This window comes from Sorex araneus, chromosome 5 (genome assembly GCF_027595985.1).
Source record: "Sorex araneus isolate mSorAra2 chromosome 5, mSorAra2.pri, whole genome shotgun sequence".
Taxonomy (NCBI): domain Eukaryota; kingdom Metazoa; phylum Chordata; class Mammalia; order Eulipotyphla; family Soricidae; genus Sorex; species Sorex araneus.
Genome location: NC_073306.1, coordinates 43,045,277 through 43,062,123, shown reverse-complemented (window position 1 = coordinate 43,062,123; position 16,847 = coordinate 43,045,277). Strand labels below are relative to the sequence as shown.

At 55.0% G+C, this 16,847-nt stretch overlaps 1 protein-coding gene across 2 annotated transcripts in view; it reads left to right on the top strand.

The window, feature by feature from the left end:
• The first annotated feature begins 600 nt into the window (after window positions 1-600).
• AZIN2 (antizyme inhibitor 2) overlaps window positions 601-16,847 on the top strand; it is a 29,613-nt gene continuing 13,366 nt past the window's right edge. Inside the window, 7 exon segments of one of the 2 annotated variants that reach the window (NM_001293736.1) lie at window positions 601-739; window positions 848-968; window positions 1,550-1,743; window positions 4,054-4,227; window positions 12,518-12,690; window positions 14,156-14,290; window positions 15,334-15,499. In NM_001293736.1, the coding sequence (NP_001280665.1) occupies window positions 1,639-1,743; window positions 4,054-4,227; window positions 12,518-12,690; window positions 14,156-14,290; window positions 15,334-15,499 (753 nt within the window). In that variant the 5' untranslated portion in view covers window positions 601-739; window positions 848-968; window positions 1,550-1,638. 2 annotated transcript variants of the gene reach the window in all.

The following is a 16,847-nucleotide window of genomic DNA, read 5'->3' as shown; positions in this document are numbered from 1 at the left end:
AAGAGATACATTTCACTTTAGAGACAAGCAGGAATTGGCCTGATTCGGAAGGTAGGATGACAGGAGGCATTGCCCCGAGCGGGAAACCACAAGAAAGCTTTCTGAAGGCATTTCAGCTAGGTTTTGAGCTGAAGGAATCAGAGAAGATGCTGGAAGAGGCAATTTAAGAAAAAGAATTTTGTTACAAAAACAATACAAGAGCGTGACATTTGACCTGGGCTTCCAGGGATGCGTGAAACGAGAGAAGGGTTCCACGGAGTTCAGGGATCACTGAAAAGTCTTCCCGGAGCAAATAGAAACTCTCCTGGCTTCCTGATCGCTCTCTAAGAGGCAGGATCTGAGAGTCCCACCTCAGAAACGCTCTGCGGGGCCCCAGCAAGTCCGATTTTCTCAGCGCTGGGTAAAGACCCGCCCGAAGCGCTGAGGCTCTGGTTTGCGGAGCCCGCACGCCCTGCTGAAAGCTTTATGTCGGAATCGACCAATGGGAGAGCCGCGCCCGGTTGCCAGGACGACGGGGGCGCGGCGGAGGCGGGGCCTGGGCGTCGGGGCGGGGCCAGGATGGGGCTTATATAAGCGGGCCGGGGTGGAAGGCGGGCCGTGGGGGGTCGGTGGCTGCTAGGCGGGCGGGGCGCAGGCCGCGGGGCCCGAGCCCGGGGGGAGCGAGGGAGCGGAGGTGCCGAGGATCCGATTCACTCGCTGGGGAGACCTATGGGCCGAAGCCGTGTAAATGCGTTTTAAGGCGAGTGTGCGGTGCGACTCGGGCGGGGTGAGGGGAGCGGGCGCCCCGGAGCCCACTGCTGACCTCCCGCCGCCTCCTCCCCACCCGCCTCTTCTTGCCTCCTTTTAGCAGGGGCCTCGGCTCCGCAACTGCCACTCCTCCTTGGGGTGTTGCACAAGTTTCGAGGTCACCGGCGACCCCCCCTAGCAGCGCCCCTGGCTCTGGCCCCCGTGGAGGAGGACGGGGCTTGGTAAGGGGGTGCGTGGGGCGGGATCTCGACTCTGCACTCGGAAGGGGGCTCCAGGACCGAACCTCAGCCTTGGGTTCTCGCCCGGGAACCTGCGCCCCCTTCGCACCCTGAGGTCAGCCCCGTGCACGCTTAGAATCCTAGCCCGGCAGGACCAGCCCGGTCCGCCTTGACAAACGGTGGAAGTGAGGCTCCGAGAGCGCGCGGGGCGTGCCCAAGGTCACGCAGCGGGGCGCGGACTCAGACCCCAGCCCGCGAGCTGCCACTTTGGGTGGGCGTGGTCAAGATTGGGGGGAGCACTCGGAAAACTTGATCGCCGAGGTTCCACGCTTCCCTGCTCCCCCCACCCCTTCTCATTCTCTCTCTCCGCGCCACCCCCCACCCCCAATCCAATCCCGGTCCTCAGCCCTCTGCGCCCCAGCACGAACTTCAGAACTTACATCCGTTTTACGGATGGGGCGGGGTGGGGGGTGAGGCTGGGCGCGGCCCCGACACCTGGGCCTGCAAAGCACGGGTCGGGTGCAGAATCCCGGCTCCCGGCGCAGCCAGCCGTGCCCCGCAGCGCCTCCTCCTTCCCCCCGCAGTGTGTTGCATACTTCTAAGGAGGCGGCAGCGGCGGCGACGGCGGCGACGGCGGCGGCTCCATCCCGCCCACCGGCCCTCCCTGCTCGGCATGGCAGGCTACCTGAGTGAATCGGACTTTGTGATGGTGGAGGAGGGCTTCAGCACCGGAGACCTGCTGGAGGAGCTCACTCTGGCGGCCTCACAGGCCACCACGGTGAGGGGCTGGGAGCGGGAAGGGGCCGCGCGCCCGGGGAGCCCGCTGCGTCTCTGACAGCGGCCCCGGGGCCTTCCTTCTCCTACTAGTTTACTTAACTTGGATCTAGCCCATGCTTGTGGCAGGAAACAGGCTCCTTTGCCCTTGCATTTCCGACACCCCCCACCCCCCATCTTCATCACCAAGCACTGTGCTGCATTGGTGGAAGGCAAACCTGGAAGGTTTCTCTCTCTCTCTCTCTGTCTCTCTCTCTCTCTCTCTCTTTTATTTTTGGTCCCCCCCCCAAGGCCTCTGAAGTGGCCTTCCAGAACCTCACCCAGCTCTGCCCTCCCCACCCCTCAAGCTACCCTTCTTGCCCCATCCTACCCCTTTTGACTGGTACAGCCCCCCACATAGTCATACCTGGTGGTGCTCAGGGCTTACTCCAGGCTCTGCACACATGAATTACTCCTGACCTGGCACAGAATCATATGGGATACTGGGGATCTAACCACCGTTAGCTGCAGTCCAGGCAAACACAGCCTACCGTACTATCGCTTAGTCCCCGAGGTCAAAATTCTTGGGCAGGCCCCCAGGGCTGATTCTGGGATGGAGTCAAAGCACCGCTCCTGGCTTCCTGCTCTGAGCAGAATTGTGGTAGTGATGTTCCCCTGATGCTAGGCATGCCCCTCGGGCCTTTGCCCAGGCTGCTAGCTCTGTGGAGGGCACCTCCTTGAGCCTCTTCTCTACCCCCCTCTCTCCAGCTTCCTCCTCTCCTTCTCTCTCTCCATCTCTATTTCTCCTCATTCCTTGGGATCAGTCACTATCACCTTTTCCTGATTGCCTCAGGTAAATTGTGTATCTTCTTTCTTTGGGGTCTCCTTACTACCTGTGCTAGAAACTCCCATTATTTTTATTTATTTTTTTTTCTTTTTGGGTCACACCCGGCAATGCACAGGGGTTACTCCTGGCTCTGTATTCAGGAATTACTCCTGGCGGTGCTCAGGGGACCATATGAGATTCTGGGAATTGAACCCGGGTCGACCGCGTGCAAGGCAAATGCCCTACCCGCTGTGCTATCGCTCCAGCCCTGAAACTCCCATTTGTTAAATGAACTGGCATGTGCTTGTTTGCAGGGTTTGTTTTCATCCAAGGCTCTGAGCCCTGCCCAGTCATCTCTGACCCTGAGCATGATGTCAGATACCAAATGGATGGCATCAAAGAAGTGTTGCATAAAAGGGAAACTGAGGGGCCAGAGAGATAGTAGTGGATAGAGCACTTGCCTTAAACATGGCCAACACCGGTTAGATCCCTGGAACACATTATGGTCTCCCCAACCCACCAGGAGTGATCGCTGAGCCAGGAGTAAACCCTGAGCACAGCTGGATATGGCAAAATAAAATAAACTTGTTTTGTTTTGGTTTGTTTGGGGGACACACCCAGCAATGCACAGGGGTTACTCTTGGCTCTGCACTCAGGAATCACTTCTGGGGTACTCAGGGAAACATGGGCGGCCTGGGATTGAACCCGGGTCAGCTGCATGCAAGGCAAACGCATTACCTGTTGTACTATCTCTTTAGCCCCCAAATAAATTTTCCTTTTTTTTTTTTTCTTTTTGGGTCACACTTGGAGATGCACAGGGGTTACTCCTGGCTCTGTACTCAGGAACCACTCCTGGCAGTGCTCAGGGGACCACATGGGATGCTGGGAATCGAACCCGGGTTGGCCGCGTGCAAGGCAAACACCCTACCCGCTGTGCTATCGCTCCAGCCCCTAAATTTTTTAAGAAAGGAAAACAGTCCTAGTAAACTTTCTTCCCTCACACCTGCTGGCCGCTGACCTGTGATGACCACAGCATGCATGTCAGGGATGGTGGGGACTCCCTCAAGTTTTCCAGGAGCAGCCCCGTGTGCCAGGGAGTGGCCAGAGCTTCTGCCTTTAAGGAGCTTGCTGTTTTCTGGAGAAGGCTGCTGGGTCTCCCAGTTCTGAGATTTTGCAGAGCACAGGCAGAGTGCAATGGTAGCAAGCCAGGCAGGGTTGCCTTTTGGGCTTAGGAAAGGCAGCATCTGAGCCCCAACCTTGCCAGACGCAGGTCGGGGAAGGGGATTCCACAGGGAGGGCATGGTGGGAACGAAGGCTGGGAGGGGAGAAACAGTCCAGTCTGCAGCTGGCACTCCAGCTTCCTCCCAGAGCCCTGAGCACTTCACCAGAGTCACCTCTCTTCCCCGCTCTGCAGAATCTGACAGTCTCATGGCCAGGGCTGGGCTTGGGCATACTGGGAGGACAGGGGCAAGCGCGGTGGGTCTCACGTCCACCCCTCTTGTCGTGCAGGGTGAAGTTGCTGCCTTCTTCGTGGCTGACCTGGGAGCCGTAGTGAGGAAGCACTTCGGCTTTCTCAAGTGCCTGCCACGCGTGCGGCCCTTTTATGCTGTCAAGTGCAACAGCTGCCCCGGCGTGCTGAAGGTCCTGGCCGAGCTGGGGCTGGGCTTCAGTTGTGCCAACCAGGTGAGCCGCTGCCCCTCCCTGCCCCAGCTCCCGACTGGCCCTGGGTGTCCACGGAAGAGGGGTCACCTGCACTTGGACCACCCCCTTCCGGAGAGGGTTGAAGGGTCGAGAGCAGAGGAAACAAACATGGAGTCTGCTGGCCTGGAAATTCTAAATAGGAGCCTGGGTGTTCCTGGGAAGATGGGTCGCTCTTTTCTCTATTGGGGGGTGGGTGGGAATCTGTACCTGGTGGCGCTCAGGGACCATCAGGGTTATAGACCTTGGTGGTGCTGGCTGGGGTGGGCACATAAGTGCCAGATATTTAACCCAGGGAGTGCCCTATCACACAGGGTTTTTTCCCCTATCCCCGGGGTAACTTTTTCCAGGGGAGGGGTACACCTGGCTCTGCTCAGTGCTTACTGGTGGCTCTGTGCTCAGGGGTCACTTCTGGTGAAACTCAGGGGGCCTTATGGTGTGCTGAGGTTTGAACTCAGGTTGGCTATGTGCAAGCCAAGTGCCTTACCTGCTGTACTGTCTCTCCAGCCCTGAGTTAGGTTTTTGCTTGCTTGTTTTGGGGCTATATCCTGTGGTGCTCAGGGCTTGCTCTTGAAGATACTTGAGAGGGGGCCATGTGCAATGGCAGGGATTCAAACTAGGTTGGCTGTCTGCTAGGCAAGCACTTTCCTTGCTGTACTTTCTCTCCAGCCTCTGGGGGTTGCATCTTTAATGGAGATCTTCCTTCCTTCCTTCCTTCCTTCCTTCCTTCCTTCCTTCCTTCCTTCCTTCCTTCCTTCCTTCCTTCCTTCCTTCCTTCCTCCTTCCTTCCCTTTTCTCTCTTTATTCTTTTTCTTTCTTTTTGTTTTTGGGTCTTACTCTACAATGCTCAGGGCTTACTCCTGGCTCTGCTCTCAGGAATTACTCTGGTGGTCCTTGGGGACCATATGGGATACTGAGGATTGTACCCTGGTCAAGCTGTGTGCAAGGCAAGTGCCCTCCCTGCTGTACTATCTCTGTAGCCCAATTTTCAAATTTTCTTCATATTGCATTATTTATTGAACAGAGCTGTACATAGAACTATGCATTATTAGAGCTATTCTTTTAATAAAATGTCTTTTAAGTTTATTTTTCTTTTTTTTAATCTTAATGTGTACCTGTGTATTTTCTTATCTGATCATTTCAGAGTTTTGTTACCTTTCTGATTTACTAAATGCTGTGGGCTTATTTCCCCCGAGTCTTTATTGATTGATTGATTGATTGTCCTTTGGGTCACATGTGGCAATGTTCATGGCTTACTCCTTGATCTGCACTTAGGAATTGTTCCTGGTGGGGCTCAGGGGACCATATGGGATGCTGGAGATCGGGTTGGCCACATGCCTGGCAAACACTTTACCACGTCGCCAGCCCTTCCCTTATAGTCTTTAGATTGATGGAGACACTCGTGTTCCTGTTCACTGAGCTTCTGTCACATGTCACTTCTGTCATGTGCCAGGCAGGGCCAGCAGTGGAGTGACGCAGAGCGACCCTGAAGAAGTGCTTAGCTTTCTCTATCAGGTTTCAGTAGGTAAAATTTTATCACCTTGACACGATGCTATTTACTCAGAGTGAAGCTTTGAACATCTTTGTTCACTGAGCAAATGAATGTGTGGAGCCTAGGACAGTCCGGGGTGAGGATTTAGTGAATCAAACAGACATGGGCATTTCTCCATGGAGCTGAAGTTAAAAGAATGATAATCTGGAATATCTTAGATCGAAAATGCTGTGGAGAAAGTTAAAGTAGGAGGGGAATTGAGGAACTTAGTCTCTTAGAGTTAGTTCTGGGAAGATTTACTGAAATTTGAACACAGAACTGAAGATAGCCTGGCGGATAACTAGGATAACTAGGAGGAAAATATTCCAGAGGGAGAGACCAGCATGTGCAAAGGCCCGGTGTGGTGGGAGCGTGTTTAGGGGTGTTGATTTGTGATATGGCCATTACTGGGCTTTGTTTTCAATTGCTTTTAGTGGTTTTTTTCTGTTATTATTGATTTTTTGGGGGGTCACTTCCAGTAGTGCTCAGGAACTGCTCCCAGGATGGTGCTTGGGAGTGAGTGGCTCCTAGAGGGGCTGGGACTCTATGATGCTGGGGCTCGAACTTGGGGCTCCTGCATGCGAAGCTTACACGTCAGCTCTGGGAGCATCTCCCCGACTGCCAGAGTGATGTTTTAAAGAGAAAGCTCTTTTATTTTTATTAGTTTTTGAGGAGCTTTTTTTTTTTTTTTTTTTTTTACATTACGGACAGCAGTGTGGCTGAGTATTGGAGGAGAAGTCTAGAAAGTTCCTGGTTAGAGACAAGAGAGCTGGTCTGGGCAGGCTGACAGGGCTGGAGGGATTGCAGGGGCGAGGCGGTCAGAGCCAGCAGGCTCCCTTTATGGAGACTGAAGCCTCCTTTGCGCTAGCTCTGGCTTCGTATATTTAGTCAGGTGAGCGTGTGGTACAGTGGAGAGAGATGGTTATTTCCCTCCATCAGAGGATGCTGTGGTCCCCTGGGCATACTCACAGGTGAGCAGAGCCAGGCTGCACCACCTTCCCACTGCCCTGTAGGTGGCTGGGAAGCCCCGCTCCTCTCCTGCCTCCTGGGTCTGGGGGTGAAGTACAGTCCCGAGCCCTCTGACCCGAGCCTTCAGTTTCTGGAAAGCCAGGCCTTGGGCCCTGGTCTTCCAGCCTCAGAGGCTGGTCTTCAAGAGCAGAGTTATGGGGTATCAGGGCAGAGAAAGATCTGGAAGTCAGGGGGGACACTAAACATCTTTGCAGTTTGTGAGTGCTTCTGTATGCCAGGCACTTTGCCCAGCGCGTTCTCTGCACCTGCACTCATTTCCGCAGCCCCCCATGAGGCAGGTGCGAGGTTCCGACAGCAACCCTTTGAGGAAGCATCTCACGGGCAGGAAACAGCCCAGAGACGGAACTGCTCCTGCTCTTTGGGAACTGCTCCTCCGGGAAGCGGCCGCTTCTGGGGTGATGGGCTCTGCCTCTATGGCCTGTGGCTTTTCCAGGCGCTCAGGGAGGGGTTGGTGGATGCTCTGGGCTAATCACGAGGCCTGGCCCCCTCCTGGCCAGTGGATGGGCGCCGCCTCGGGTGCATTGTCTGAGGTCGCGCTGCTTTTCCTGGAAGGCCAAGGCTGCCCTCTGCTGGTCAGCAGTAGTGGCGACACATTTAACAGACGCTGAGAGCCCCGGGACGTGGAACCCTGCAAAGGGGCAGGACAGGGTCTCTGGCTGGTGGAGAAAGGCAGAAAACCAGCGGTCTCCGCCTCGCTCATTCCTGCCGGCTTGTGGACAGCTTTGCAGGGCATTGTGAGGAGGGTGAGGAATGCTGGTCTAGGGCACAGGCTACACCTTGTGTGGGACTTGGGCTCACAGAAGCACTCCCCCAGAGGTCTACACTGACTCCTGTTCCCAGCCAGTCCCCTCCTGACATCTCCCTAGACACCACATCACCCCCACCCCACCACCAGACAATCCCTTGCTCCCTCTTTATGGCCAAAGCAAGTGGTGCCTGGCGAGCTGCCCTCAGTCACCTTTCCCTTGTCACAAACACCGTAGGGCTTTGCTTTGTAGCCCCCACTCTTGCTCTTCCATAAAATCTCTCCTTGTCAACGTTCTGACTGTCTCCAGGATCCAGGGAACATGCTTTGTTCAAAACGTTCCTTTTGAATACTTAAAAAAGCATTTTATTTAGAAAAAATATATATCTATATATTTAATATAATATGATATATTAATATATACCTCTGATATATATATATGTATATATATATACCTCTCAGAGAGCTCGGCAAGCTACTGAGAGTATCCCGTCCGCACGGGCAGAGCCTGGCAAGCTACCCATGGCGTATTTGATATGCCAAAGACAGTAATGATAGGTCTTATTCCCCTGACCCTGAAAGAGCCTCCAATCATTGGGAAAGACGAGTAAGGAGAGGCTGCTAAAATCTCAGGGCTGGGAGGAATAGAGATGTTATTGGTGCCTGCTCAAGTAAAATGACAAAAAAACAGGATGACAGTGATACAGTGATTTAAAAAAAATAAGTAGGACATCAATTAATCATGTTTTGTGTGTGTTGTTTTGGGGCCATACCCAGCAGTGGTCAGAGCTTATTCCTGGCTCTGTGCTCAGGGCACCATAAGCGGCTCCGGGATTCAAACCTGGGTCAGCTGTATGCAAGAGAGTGCCTTAACCTCTGTGCTATCTCTCTGGCCCCCTTTTTCTTGGGGATAGGGGATGATGTAGTGGCACAAGCCCTTATATTTCCAGAGATAACCAGCTTGGACATATAGTATTAACAAATGCTTACATATAGGATTTTGTGGGAAAATGCAGGCTGTTTTGTGATCTTGTAGCAAAAAGACACTCATGGTCAGTGGTGGTTACTTTATTTATTTATTTATTTTTGTTTTGTTTTTTGGTCACACCTGGCGATGCACAGGGGTTATTCCTGGCTCTGCAGTCAGGAATTACTCCTGGCAGTGCTCAGGAGACCATATGGGATGCTGGGATTTGAACCCGGGTCAGCAAGGCAAACGCCCTACCCGCTATGCTATCACTCCAGCCCCCAGTGGTGGTTACTTTAAACTTAGCAGGTTTTGGAGATATGTCCTTGCTGATGCATGTGGGACACTCTTTGGTCACCTTATTAATGGTCCTCTCAAGATTCAATACAGCAACTTTTACTTTCTACCTCGGATCTACACTCAACAATTTAAAAACAATTGCGCTACACCTGTTAGTGCTCAGAATTCCCCAGGAGTTCAGGAGACCAGGCGATGCCGGGACCCAGCCCAGGCCTCTGACCTGCAAAGCATGCGCTCTGCATGCATGTCTTTGGGCCATCTCTCGGGGCCTCCGAGGAAACCCTGGAGGAACTGGAGACAATCAGAGCCTGTAGTCTTCTAGAACTTCTTCTGGCACCATTGAATGGCGCTCCCTGTGAGTGCCAGATCTTTTCAAAGACAGCCCAAGTGCTCCCAGTTTTCAGATTCAGATGTGAACAGGCAGTGGGCTGCTGTCTGCCCCTGGCCGGGCCCCTGTGGTCCTGAGACAACACCCCCTTTCACACCTACTGGCCTGGTGGAGGGGTGGGGTTTGTGTGTGCAGGTATTGGCTGGACTCTCTCTCTCAGTGCTGCAGCTCCTCCCAGGCACACCCCCCTGTTCTCAGAGCACCTCTGGATTCCACCCCAGGCTTCCTTGAAAACTCGCCCTCCAGGAGTTCCGCTGCCCACACAGATCTGCCCAGACCTGTCGGGGCTGGCTGCTGACCAGCTCCGGAAGGCTGCTGGAAGCCTGTGTGTTGGGTCATGCTGGGGCCGTCCCCTCCCGTGGTGAAGGGCCACCTAGCTCTGTATGGCTTCCCCAGTGACTAATGTCCATGCAAATCAGACCTGTCAGGTCCCTTCCTGAAACCTGCGGCATTTCCTGATGTAAATCCCCTGGATTTCCCAGTTGACTGCTTCCTTGGCCCAGGCCTCACTGTCTCCTGTCTCTCCCGGATCCTTGACCAAGCCCCACACCCGGTTCCCTCAGAGCCTCCGTTCAGGTCGTGCCTCTGCGGGAAACGTTCTTCCTTTCCCTCCTGACCTGGCTGAGGCCTCAGCTTAAACTCAGACCCTCCTTGTCCCCTTTCCTTCCCCCTCCTCAGTCTGCCCCTTCTATCTTCAGTCTTCCCGACCGCCCCCTCGCCTGAAGGCTCTGTGGCTTTGTCCCCACTGGTCTTAGGCCAGCCCAGGGCCAGCTCAGGCAGTTTGTTGAAGCTCAGGAAATGCTTCTCAGCTCAGAGTGCCAGCTGGGACACTTGTGTTTGACCTTTTCTAAACAAAGCCAAACAAAACCCTTTTCTCGATGACCCTCTTTCCCTTCCCTCTGTTGTCCCTGCAGTGGCTAGGGTTGCCCTCGGTGGCCGTGTCCCTATGCTTGACCGAGAGCTGGGGTGCAGGAGTGCAGGTTGCATACTCAGGAGCTCACCAGGTCCCTCACACGGGCTGTGGCGCTCCCAGGGTTTGGTCGCAGCTCAGCTGTGTGACTTTGGATAAGTGACATACACTCTGGTTCCTGTCTCATATCGGGGTAAGTGAGAATGGACATAAAATGGAGAGTAGGGCCGTGAGACCTGAGTTTGCTCCCCTGGTCGGGAATAAATAAACACTGAACGCTGCGGGATGTGCCCACCCCTTCCCCCACAAAAATGCGGAGTAGGATACCGGATGTAGGAGGAGTGTGTTACAGCCCAGCTCCTGTGATTGGACTAATTAATCCGTGATGTCGCAGTGTGACTATTCCAACCCACAGCCGAGTGTCAGGCCCTGTGGTCAGGACCTCCATGAGCCCAGAGTGCATTTTTGTCTGTTTGATTTTGGGCCGCACCTGGTTGCCCAAAATCCGCACTCAGGAATTACTCCTGGTGGTGCTCGGGACCGTATGGGATGCCGGGGATAGAATCAGAGTGCCTTTATGTGCATTTGAAAGTGATCTGGCACCAAGTGGCCCCTGGAACCTGGGGTGCGGTGGAGTGGGGGAAGCTCTGATGGGATCGTTGGGGTGACTCCGGAGGCCCCTGAGCACCATGAGATTCTGGGGTGGCTTTGTGACTCCCAAGCTGCGCTGCATCCTTGGGCCCTCACGTTGAACCTGATTGACTGAGAGTTGCCAGGAGATGCTCTGAGTTCCCTGAATACTGTATGGGAGACCTCCCCCCGCCCTACCCCTCAGAAAGAAATGTTTCCTTTTCCACAAGATGTTTGTCATCACCAGTGGCTGACTAGGCTTTGAACTTCCCAGACCAAGCCCCGGGTACCCTTTGGCGGCCCCACCGGCTGTGCAGACGCCCCTTCACACTGCTGCAGGACTGCCCTGCCTGCCCGCACTGGGCTTGGGGGTCTCTAGTCTAAAAGTGAATCCTTGGCCTGGAGCCACGGAACAGTTGCTAGGGCACTTGTCTTGCCTGCCGTTTCAATCCCCAACACCCTGTACGGTCCCCTGAGCACTGCCAGGAGTAAGCCCTGAGCTTAGATGGGACCCCAGAAGCCAAAGTAAAAGTGAATCCCACTTAAAATTAAACTCCGTGGTTTACAAAGTTGTTCCTAATACAGTTGTTTCGGACATTCAATGTTCCAACACCAGTCCCACCACCAGTGTCCCCTTTTTCCCAACCTTCCCCCCTCCCCCACAAAGCCTGCCCCCTCAGCAGGCACACAATAATTTATTTTATATTGCTTGTTACAACTAATTGGCTAATGGAATTATCAAAAATACTTCAGTGAAGGGGCTGGAACAATAGCACAGTGGGTAGGGTGTTTGCCTTGCACGAGGCCGACCGGGTTCGATTCCTAGCATCCCGTATGGTCCCCTGAGCACCGCCAGGAGTAATTCCTGAGTGCAGAGCCAGGAATAACCCCTGTGCATTGCCGGGTGTGACCCAAAAAGCAAAAAAGAAAAAAAAACTTCAGTGAAAAAAGAATTTGTGAAATTTTTCATCTCACCGTGGGGTCCTTAAGCCCTTGTCTGCGGCTTTACTAAGCTGGTCTGTTGCTGGCTGGGCCTCCCGTGCTACTGTTTTCGTGTGTTGAGTTAGTTGGCGTCTCTGCTACTTTCCCATCTAGTTGGGTGAGCGCCTTCCGGGATGTCGGCACTGCGGAATCTGGGGGGGCTCCTGGATCTGTGGTGCCAGGCTGGAGAATGGGTTGGCATGGCGGCAGCTGTGGGGCGTGGCTCTCAGAAGTTTTGGGAAGACTCCAGAGTTCTCAGCCTGGAATCTCCGTACCTGGAAGCTTTGCCATTTGGTCTCCCACAGAGATTGATTGTGAGCCTGAGAAGCCGGGCCACGGGCCTGTGGCAGCTGTGGGCATGTGGGCGTAGCTGCCTTAGCTTCAGCAGGCATGGGCTTGACCTGCCCCTCTCCTGACCATGCCCCGGAGTTTGCAGCCAGAAGCCCATGAGTGCTTAGCGGCTTGGCATGCATCGCCTTGGAGGTTTAGTGATGACTCAGTGGAGCAGGGCTGGTGGGTGAGCCCACGTGGTGGCGCCTGTGAATCCCACTTCTGTTTTGTTGTTTTCTCGATGCCACAGTTGGAGGTGCTCAGGAGCACTCCCAGCTCAGTGCTCACGGGTTACTCTGCTGGTGCCAGGGCTGGAACTCAGGCTTCGACAAACAGAACCTGTCCTCTGGCCCCTGTGCCCCTCCCCAGGCCCTGGGCCCCCTCCTCACAGCTGCAGTATCATTCCTCTCTGTGCTGCTTTGCCCCCGAGGGGCCCCCTCACCTCCACCCCGGGGACCCCACAGGCAGAGATGGAGCTGGTCCAGCGTCTGGGCATCCCCGCCAGTAAGATCATCTACGCCAACCCCTGTAAGCAAGTTGCGCAGATCAAGTACGCTGCGAAGCACGGGGTCCAGCTGCTGAGCTTCGACAACACCCTGGAGCTGGCGAAGGTGGTGAAGAGCCACCCCAGCGCCAAGTAAGGCCAGGAGCCCGCCCGAGGGAGGCTGCACGTGTGTGTGTGTATGTGTGTGTGTGTATGTAGGTGTGGGGGGTTGAGGGGTAGGGGAGTTTGTGTGTATGGGGAAGGGGGTGTAGGTGTGTGTGTAGGTATGTGGGGATGTGTGTGAAGTGTGTGTGTAGTATGTATGTATGGGTATGTGTGTGGGGTGTGAGTGAGGGTGTATATGTGTGTGTGTGTGTGTGTGTTAGGTGTGTATGCATAGGCATGTTGGGTGTGCAGGGGTATGTGGGTGGGGTGTGGTGGGGTGTGTGTGAGATGTGTGTGGAGTGTGTGTGTGGTGTGTGTGTGGGGTGTGCAGATGTGTGTGGAGTGTGCGTGGGGTGTGTGTGTGGGGTGTGTATGGGGTGTGTGTGAGTGTGTGTGAGGTGTGTGTGGGGTGTGTGTGAGGTGTGTGTGGGGTGTGTGTGAGGTGTGTGTGGTGTGTGTGTGGGGTGTGTGTGAGGTGTGTATGAGGTGTGTGTGGGGTGTGTGTGTGGGGTGTGGTGGTGTGTGTGTGGGGTGTGTGTGGAGTGTGTGTGGGGTATGCGGGTGTGTGTGGGGTGTGTATGAGGTGTGTATGGGGGTGTGTGTGAGGTGTGTGTGGGGTGTGTGTGCGTGTTTGTGTGTGGGGTGTGTGTGCGTGTTTGTGTGTGGGGTGTGTGTGGGGTGTGTATGGGGGTGTGTGCTAGGTGTATGTGTGTGTGTGGTGTGTGTGAGGTGTGTATGGGGGTGTGTGCTAGGTGTGTGTGGGGTGTGTGTGTGTGCGTGTTTGTGTGGGGGGGTTGTGAGGTTATCAGGGCCACAGAACAAGTCCAGCTGGAGGAGCAGGCCCGACCTCACACCCAGCCACAGGGGCAGGAGGGTGCGGTGACCCTGAGCCTGGACAAGGGGAGCGGGTCCAGCCCAGGCATCCCTCCTGGGCCCGGGAGAGGGTGTCCGGCGTGGGGAGTGGCTGGTTCTGGCGGGTCGGTGGGCGTGAGTGCGGGGCAGCCACAGCACGGGGCGCTGGAGGCTGAGCAGATGGACGGCCCGGCTGGAATATGAGGGACAGCGCGGGGAAAGGGCCGGGGCCTCCCGCGGTGGCTTCCATAGGTCTCAGTGGGGGCTCAGTGGGCGTGGGGGTGTCCAGGGAGGAACCCGGGGTGGAGGGGGGGCCAGCTGGGGGCCATTCTGGCTTACCCAAAGCCGCTTTCGATTGATCCGGATTGCTGGGGTGCTATGTTTAAGTCTGTCCCCTCCTCGGGGAAAGCTGGAAACTGGTTGGGGGGCAGGTTGGGGGGGACGGGGGCTGTGAAGCGGCAAGGTGTGTGGGGGAGGTGTGGGGGGACCAGGGCGGGGCCCCAGGCTGGGCAGCTCGAGCCACCAAGGAGCATGACTGAGACCCGTGATGGGTGGGGGCGGCGGGAGGTCACCCGCAGGGGCGCCCCACGTGTCTCCCCAGGTTGGTTCTGAGTATCGCCACCGCCGACCCCCACTCCCTGAGCCGCCTGAGCCTCAAGTTCGGTGCGTCCCTGAAATCCTGCAAGCACCTGCTTGAGAACGCCAAGAAGAACCACGCGGAGGTGGTGGGGGTGAGGTGAGTGCCGGGAAGCCCCCCTCCCCCCCCCCCCGAGCACACCCACGCTCCCAGGAGGGCCCGTGCCAGTGCAGCTGCAGAGGCTCCTCGGGAAGGAAGGTCTGGGGTGCCCTGTCGCCCAGATAGTCCTGATCTCAGGGGTTCCGGGAGGACCCGGCTCTCCCACCGTAGGGCAGAGGTGGACAGTCCCACCTTTGCTCTGCCTCTCCTCCTGCAGGGCGAGGGCAGAAGGAATCTTGTGATAGAGCTTTCATCTGTTTTGGATTTAGGACGTGCTAGGCCCGGTGCTGGAGCGATGGCACAGTGGGTAGGGCGTTTGCCTTGCACACGGCTGACCCGAGTTTGATTCCTCCATCCCTCTCGGAGAGCCCGGCAAGCTACCGAGAGCATTCTGCCCACATGGCAGAGCCTGGCAAGCTACCCGTGGCGTATTCTATATGCCAAAAGCAGTAACAACAAGTCTCACAATGGAGATGTTACTGGTGCCCGCTCGAGTAATCGATGAACAACGGGACGACAGTGCTACAGTGACAGGGCTACAGGCACGGTGCTAAAAGCATGACCTACCTGCAGGGGCTGGAGCAATAGCACAGCGGGTAGGGCATTTGCCTTGCACGCGGCCGACCCGGGTTCGATTCCCAGCATCCCATATGGTCCCCTGAGCATCACCAGGGGTGATTCCTGAGTGCAGAGCCAGGAGTAACCCCTGTGCTTTGCCAGGTGTGACCCAAAAAGCAAAAAATAAAAAAATAAATAAAAAAAAATAAAAGCATGACCTGCAGAATCTTCCAGCCTATGGGATCTCATGCCCGCTGTATTGACCAGGAAACTCGAGCCCAGGCAGGCTGCAGTGTTGGGAGGCCGTACCCAGAGGTGGGATGGCCGGAGCATGCTATTCCAGAGGGCTCTAGGACCTGGCCTCCTGTCCACTCCTTACTCAGGGCATCACTGAAGTAGGCCCCGTGGCCCTGCTCAGGGTCTCTCTCTCCAGGGAGGCGCCCCGGGACCCTTCCTGTGAGACAAGGCTCTTCTTCCCTCCCCAGTTTCCACATTGGAAGCGACTGCCCTGACCCCCAGGCCTACGCCCAGTCCATCGCGGATGCCCGGCTTGTGTTCGAAATGGCCACGGAGCTGGGACACAGGATGCACATCCTGGACCTCGGTGGCGGCTTCCCTGGAGTGGAGGGGCCCAAAGTGAGATTCGAGGAGGTAACCTGAACCCGGGGGTGTCACACAGGGCTGGGAGGGGCCTGGGGGTGCAGCGATCACCCTACCTGGACTTTTCTTTTTTTTCTTTTTGAGATTTTATTTAAATATTGAACAGAATTGTTCATGATACAGTTGTTTCGGGCATTCAGTGTTCCAGCACCAATCTCACAACCAGTGTGGCCTTCCCCCACCATTGTCCTGTTCCCACCCCTCTACCCCCAAACGAGCCCCCTGAGGCACAAAATCATTTATATTATAATAGCTTGATACAACCACACAGTCAGTGAAATTATTTAAAAAAAATATATAGTTCAGGAAAAGGAAAGTTGTGAGAATTGTTATATCTCACGGTGGGGTTGTTTGAGTCGTTGTCTGAGGCTTTACTGAGATGTTTGCTGCTCGTTGAGCAACAATGACCTTCTCTGTTAGTGTTTTTGCTTATTGAGCTCAGTGGGGCTTCTGTGCTGCTTCCCATCTATTTTGCCGTGCTCCTACTGGGCTGTCAGTATCCTGGGATTTGGAGGTGTCGATGTGGCCACTTACTGGCTAGTCTTCACTTCTTCCGCCCTGAGTTTCAGTGGCTCACGCTGAGGCCCACAGAGGTCACGGCTCTGCGGCAGAGCAAAATGCAGCCTGGCTCTTGCCTGCCTCCCGCCTAGGCCCGTTTTGAGGTTTAACTGGCATATATTTGCATAAGTCCTAAGTCTCGGTGGGCTAATGAGGGTGTGAGCTAATGAGAAATCATGGCAGGGCAAGGGAAGGAAAAGCAGCCTCCTGTCCTCTCCCTTCTGACTTTCCAGCTGTGAGCTGAAAGCAAAAGCAAAAAAAAAAAACAACCCAAAAATAGAAACAAAATCCTGTCCCATCACTATCCCCACTCCAACCACGAGGGGTCGCTTCTCCTTAGGACAAGCCTGGGATTGCCACATCCAGGAATGAATGGACCCCGAGAAATCCTGGACCGGGATGCCAAGAATTCAAATTTACTGTGCTCCTACAGGGCTGTCAGTATTCTGGGATCCCAGCTGACAGAAGTCCGATGTCCATCTAACGCTTTGGTTTGGTGATGTTGATGAAAGCATTGGGGGGTGTTATTACTTTGGTGAAAATATTTACTCAAGACAAAAGCAGGGTTATGTCTGCTTAGCAAGTTTATCACAAAAATAGGATTTGTAGAAAAATAACTAAAATACCTTCTTCAAAATGTTAACATTGAGCAGGTAAGGTGTTTGCCTTGGCAAACCTATATGGTCCCTGGCACCCTATATGGTCCCGAGAGCCCCACCAGCTCCGAGCACAGCCAGATGTGGCCCCCAAACCAACAACAAACCAACCTGAAGAATGAGGC